The sequence below is a fragment of the Cucurbita pepo genome, chromosome 11, assembly GCF_057944985.1.
Source record: "Cucurbita pepo subsp. pepo isolate OVF chromosome 11, ASM5794498v1, whole genome shotgun sequence".
NCBI lineage: Eukaryota > Viridiplantae > Streptophyta > Magnoliopsida > Cucurbitales > Cucurbitaceae > Cucurbita > Cucurbita pepo.
In genome coordinates, this window is record NC_141808.1 from 10,902,847 (window position 1) to 10,909,416 (window position 6,570).

At 37.8% G+C, this 6,570-nt stretch overlaps 1 protein-coding gene across 1 annotated transcript; it reads left to right on the forward strand.

Moving 5' to 3' along the window:
* The first annotated feature begins 930 nt into the window (after window positions 1-930).
* LOC147790257 (uncharacterized) lies at window positions 931-5,470 on the forward strand. The gene is made up of 3 exons (XM_087128649.1): window positions 931-1,320; window positions 2,259-2,631; window positions 5,366-5,470. The coding sequence occupies exons 1-3, from the start codon at window positions 935-937 to the stop codon at window positions 5,468-5,470; spliced, it is 864 nt and encodes a 287-aa protein (XP_086984775.1). The 5' UTR covers window positions 931-934.
* The last annotated feature ends 1,100 nt before the right edge of the window (window positions 5,471-6,570 follow it).

The window sequence follows — 6,570 nt, forward strand, 5'->3', positions numbered from 1 at the left end:
TATTTCCACATGAAGATGCATGTACGGGGTTACCCCCTCTAAGAGGGATTGAACACCAAATTGACTTCGTACTTGGGGCAACTCTTCCAAATATGGCTGCCTATAGGACCAATCCCACCGAGACTAAGGAGATTCAGAGACAAGTGGAAGAACTCATGGATAAAGGATATGTTAGAGTAAGCATGAGTCCTTGTTCGGTTCCTGTGATTTTGGTACCCAAGAAAGATGGCACGTGGAGGATGTGTGTTGATTGTCGAGCCATCAACAAGATCACGGTAAAGTATCGACACCCTATTCCTAGATTGGATGACATGTTGGATGAATTATATGGTGCTAATCTGTTTTCAAAAATAGATCTTAAAAGTGGTTATCATCAAATTCGAATGAATGTGGGAGATGAGTGGAAAACGGCTTACAAAACAAAGTTTGGGCTTTATGAGTGGCTCGTTATGCCATTTGGCCTTACAAATGCACCAAGTACTTTTATGAGGCTAATGAATCATGTTTTGAGAGACTATATTGGAAAATTTGTTGTTGTATACTTTGATGATATCCTTGTTTACTCAAAAAGCTTGAATGATCATATTTTGCACGTTAAGAAAGTTTTGTTTATACTTAGAGAAGAGAAGCTTTATGCCAACTTCAAAAAGTGCAGTTTTTGTCTAGACCAAGTCAACTTCCTAGGGTTCTTAGATGGAAAGAAGGGAGTACAAGTTGATGAAGAAAAGGTAAAAGCTATTAGAGAATGGCCAACACCCACAAATGCAACCGAGGTAAGATCTTTTCATGGTTTGGCTAGTTTCTATAGGAGATTCATTAAGGATTTCAGTAGTATAGCATCCCCATTGAATGAACTTGTTAAAAAGCATGTGAAATTTGAATGGAAGGAAAAATAAGAGAATGCATTCAATGAACTGAAAGATAAAAATAACCAATGCACCTTGTCTTGCTTTACCTAACTTTGATAAATCTTTTGAAATTGAATGTGATGCAAGTGGGAGTAGGCATAGGGGCTGTTTTAATGCAGGAAAAAAGGCCAATCATGTTCTTTAGTGAAAAGCTTAATGGAGCACAACTCAACTATCCGACTTATGACAAAGAGTTATATGCCCTTGTGAGGGCTTTGCAAGTTTGGCAACATTATTTGTGGCCAAAAGAGTTTGATATTCATACAGACCATGAAAGTTTGAAGCACCTCAAAAGCCAAACAAAGCTAAATAGGAGACATGCTAAATGGGTGGAATTCATTGAGACGTTTCCTTATGTAATCCATTACAAAAAGGGGAAGGATAATGTGGTCGCAGATGCATTATCAAGAAGGTATGCTTTATTTTCTTCCCTTACTGCAAAAATTCTTGGTTTTAAACACATGATTGAATTGTACAAAGTTGAAAAATCTGAATTTTATGATGTGTATATGCAATGTTTAGAAGGGAAACATGTGCAAGATCATATGGTGTTCGATGATATGCTTTTTAGGAAGGGTAAACTTTGTATCCCTAGATGTTCTATTCGAGAGTTACTTGTGAAAGAGGCTCGTGGGGGAGGACTTATGGGACATTTTGGAGAATTTAAAACATATAGCATGTTGTGTGAACATTTTTATTGGTTGAAAATGAGGAAAGATGTGAACAAAGTATGCAAGCAATGTTTTAAATGTAAGGAGCCTAAGTCTAAGACACAACCACATGGTCTTTACACACCTTTAGATGTTCCTAGTGAACCATGGGTTGACATTAGCATGGATTTTGTTCTAAAATTACCAAAGACTAGAAGACACCATGATAGCATTTTTGTGGTGGTTGATAGGTTTAGTAAGATGGCACATTTCATTCCATGTAACAAAACAGATGATGCTACCAATATAGCTAATCTATTCTTTAAGGAAGTGGTTAGATTGCATGGTATTCTCAAAACCATTGTTAGTGACGATGTAAAATTTTAAGCCATTTTTGGAAGGTTTTGTGGGGAAAGTTGGGAACTAAGCTTCTATTTTCTACAACATGTCACCCCCAAACCGATGGACAAACTGAGGTCGTTAATAGAACATTAGGAGCCTTACTTAGGTCACTAATTTCTAAAAATCTTAAGTCTTGGGAAGAGACTCTACCTTTTGTGGAATTTGCATACAATAGAGCATTACATAGTACCACTCAATGTTCACCGTTTGAGGTTGTGTATGGATTTAATCCTTTAACTCCTCTAGATTTATCGCCTTTGCCACCTAATATGTTTGCTAATGATGCAGCTTCTTCAAGAGCCGAATACATAAAAAAAATTCACAAAGACATAAAAGAAAGAATTGAAAACAAAAATAAAAAACTAGTCACACGCAAGAACCAAGGAAGAAAGAAATTGATTTTTAAACAAGGTGACTGGGTTTGGGTCCATCTACGAAAGGAAAGGTTTCCAAGTCAGAGAAAGTCAAAACTTCAACCAAGAGGAGATGGTCCTTTTAAAGTACTAGAGCGGATCAATGACAATGCATACAAGCTAGATCTCAGAGGTGAGTACAATGTAAGTTCAACTTTTAATGTGGCTGATTTGACTCCATTTGATGTAGGGAATGAAGACCTTGATCCTTTTAAAGAAAGGGAGGATGATATGAATTCAACTGCTGACCCTTTGCATGTACCCGAAGGACCGATTACAAGAAGCAAGGTTAAGAAGATTCAAGAGGCCTATACATTGCATCTTCAAAAGCTAGCTAGTGTACAGGTTGAAACAAAGACTTTTGAGCCCAAAAATCTTTATAGCATTAGCATATCAAATCAAGAAGATAATGGAGTGGCTGATATTGGAAAGTAATTAGAAGACTTGCCTTTGGTAGTTGAATTACCAATTAAGGATGGAAAGTAATTAGAAGACTTGCCTTTGGTAGTTGAATTACCAATTAAGGATGGAAAGTAATTAGAAGACTTGCCTTTGGTAGTTGAATTACCAATTAAGGATGGAAAGTAATTAGAAGACTTGCCTTTGGTAGTTGAATTACCAATTAAGGATGGAAAGTAATTAGAAGACTTGCCTTTGGTAGTTGAATTACCAATTAAGGATGGAAAGTAATTAGAAGACTTGCCTTTGGTAGTTGAATTACCAATTAAGGAAATTTATTAATGCCTTATTTGCTTCAATTTTTATTTAATAGCATTTGTAGTTGGTGACTGAACTTTATTATGTTAGGGTTACCTTTTAGAACTATTTAAAGCCATGTAATACTCATGTTCGGGGGATTTTGGTTGAATACAGAAAAAAACCTTTGTGTTTTCTTGATACCCTTTTGGTGTTATTCTTTTTCAAACCTTGCTTTAGGTTTGATGTTTAAACCGATTCATTGAATTAGTTTTGATCAAGCTAATTCTGGAGTGAATTGTCTTGGTATCTAAGAGTGACCATCATAGATTCCAAGTTCGATCTAAGAGTCATTCATCTTCTAACCAGCTCTTGGTTGGAATCAATTCGTTAAGTTAGCATTCTCTGTGAGCGTTTTGCAAGGATTCTAGAAGGACCTCTAGCTTTGCAAATTCCAGCATTGTAGGCGCTTATCACCGGTAAATTCGGTCACTAAAACTTGAGCTATTTGATGGTTGAATTTATGGCCCTATAATTTATACGCGCCTGCAGCCATCATCATTTCATTGACAACATTCATTATCAGATAGTCGGACAATCCATCGATATTCCATTCATAGATTGCTAGACCATCGTAATGAGCTTGAGTTTGTAGAGTCTTTTCTTCGAATTGAATATCCGGAAAAGACGGTTGAGGATACCAGTTTTTCTGATTAGATTGCTAGACCATCTTACCACCTGGAACACAAGGGCTATTCGCTCAGCTATCACATACTCAAAATTCTTCTGAATCTCTCTTATCATCCTCCTGGTTTACACTGTCGTTCTTAAAGATCGAGTAACTTCTCTTCCCTCACAAAAATTGAGAGGCCAGCTCTGATACCATTCCTACGTTTGATGACTTGAGCCCTTACAATTTGATTTTCTCCCCAAAATGTGGCTCTTCTTCTCTTGGTCTTCTTTTTCCTTTTATATTGAGCATGTGTTCCCCTTTAGGGCTGAAAAGAAATAAGTAGTACACATAGGATGTTCCTCATTGGGTAGTCAATGACTCACTTGGACTGCTGACGTGGATTTATCATTTCCATGTCATCCCCCATTTGTTTCCAAATTCGCTACTCCCACATGGTTTAGCATAAATGTCTGAAATTTTACCACGTTGGACCACAATAAACAATTTCATGCTCACTAAATAGAATAAATGGGGTTATAAATGAGAAAATGGCGAATAAGGGTGCAATATTAACTCCAAAAAGACTTGATATGACTCTACTTTTAGATAGTTATCACACCCCCAAACTTAAAAGATTGCTCATCCTTGAGCAATCATTCTCTCCACTCTCCCTTTTTTTTCTCATTAACAAAATGTTTGTAGAGTATTCATCAAAGGCATGATTTAGATCACATTCTTTATATTCCTTCCTCAAATTAGTTTTTTCCCCACATTTCACCCTACACTTATCACCAAATCTTACAAGAAAAAAATAACACATTCCTGACTACTACCGTATTCCCCAAAACACTTCTAAAATGATTACTATGCCTTTACCTTTGCTTTTGTGACTTGGCTTCCTAATTTATTTGATTAACTTTCTACTTTTTTTTTTTCTCCCAAGAATCCTTCAAGTCATCCCCCTATTCTCTGGGTGCCTCCACTTGTGGTGCAAATCACCTAAGTCTTCAAGGGATAACTATATAGGCTAACACTCATTCTCCCTTAGCTCGACTCTTTTGCTAGCATCCTGTAGTTTTCAGTGTGGTCACATTTGTGATGCAACTCACCTGAACAATAAGGATAACCTTTTTTTTTTTTTTTTTTTTTTTTTTTTTTTTTTTGAAAAACACACCGCTCACCTTTACTGTTTTATTTATCCATAACGCATTTGACAATACATCCCTAGTTCTTACACAAAACATCATGAGCATGATTCAAAATTATATGCAGTCAACACAACAAAAACAAACACAACATAAGAATGCATGCTTCTAAATCAGGCAGCAAGGTAAATCAAACAGTAAGGTTATAAAAGGTGTGGTAAGAGAATTCCCTTGATTTTAGGCATCATTAGAGGAAGTGTTCTCTTCCTTCTCTACTGCGACGATTCTTTGCGGCTTCACTCTTTAAAAATTTCGTCTGGAAAACTTGGGAATGCTGAATTTTTGGACTTGGTTCTTAAGGCTTTATGTATTTCCTCATCCCTCTTTTTGACATAAGACCAATATGGCTTCAGTCTCTGTCCATTCATTGTGAAAGGTCTCCTTTCGTCTTATATGTTTTATCGTTATTGCCCCATAGGGAGTGACTTCTTCAACTATAAACAGACCAGACCATCTTGATTTTAATTTTCCAGGGAATAACTTCAGCCTTGAGTTGAATAACAACACTTTTTGTCCTTTGTAGAATTCTTTGGGCCTAATTTTGTTGTCATGCCACATTTTTGTTTTTTCTTTGTACATCTTAGCATTTTCGTAGGCTAGGTACCTGAATTCTTCCAATTCATTTAGTTGCATTCGCCTCAAGTCTCCATCTGTTGTATAGTCAAAATTTAACTTCTTTAATGCCCAAAATGCTTTATGTTCCAATTCCAGGGGTAGATGCTGAGGAAGTACATTACGGACCCTATCCACGTAATAGACTATGAACCACTCCAACTCAATGAAGATCTGAGTTACGAGGAAAAACCAGTAAGAATCTTAGCTAGAGAAGTAAAAACCTTACGCAATAGGAGCATTGCGTTCGTTAAGGTACTGTGGCGGAATCACCACAGTGAGGGAGCCACGTGGGAGCGTGAGGACGAAATAAGAGAGAAATACCTCGAGTTGGTACAAGAGTTTGAGACTTTCGAGGATGAAAGTTCTTTTTAGGGGTAGATAATGTAACGACCCGGGAAAGAAAGAAAAAAAAATGAGAAAACGAAAAAAAAAAAACTCAGTCGTCGGAAAACCCGCGAGTTTTCCGACGACCGTCGAGTTTTGCGGAACCCACCCGAAACGACGGCCACAGCATGCCTAGCCTTTAGCCCACGACTCCCAGCACCATCAGGATACCACCAAAGGGAGAAAAGACAGAAAACTACGAGAGAAAGAGAGAGAGAGATTTCGGAAAGAAAAAAAAGTCGACGAGTGTCCAGTTTATCCGATGAACCCTTAAACCACCCTCAAACCGACACAAAACGACCTGTTACCGCCACGAGAAGGATCCCTAACGAAAGCACGATAACTCAAGGTGCGTTTTGTGCTTTTTAGTAATGCCGTCGTCGATAACCGAGGTCGGAAAATTGGGTATTTCCTAATCGTTCTTAGATCTGTGGTTTTAGGAACCTTTAGGCCGCAAATCTCCCAGAAAAGAAAGAAGAACGACAAATAAAGAGGAAGAGGAAGAAAGAGGACCGAAATCGACAACGGAAACGCAGCGGGAAGGAGAGAGAAAACTCACCAAAAAATTGGCCAGAGTCGGGTAAGGAAGACGAGGTCCACGGATCCGGGTCAACCCGAACCCAA

Coding starts and splice junctions, on each gene's coding strand:
- LOC147790257 (XM_087128649.1), top strand. CDS start 935: ATGCACCTTGTCTTGCTTTACCTAACTTTGATAAATCTTTTGAAATTG. Junction 1,321..2,258: donor GCAGATGCATTATCAAGAAG/GTATGCTTTATT, acceptor AGCTTCTTCAAG/AGCCGAATACATAAAAAAAA. Junction 2,632..5,365: donor CAACTGCTGACCCTTTGCAT/GTACCCGAAGGA, acceptor ATTGCCCCATAG/GGAGTGACTTCTTCAACTAT.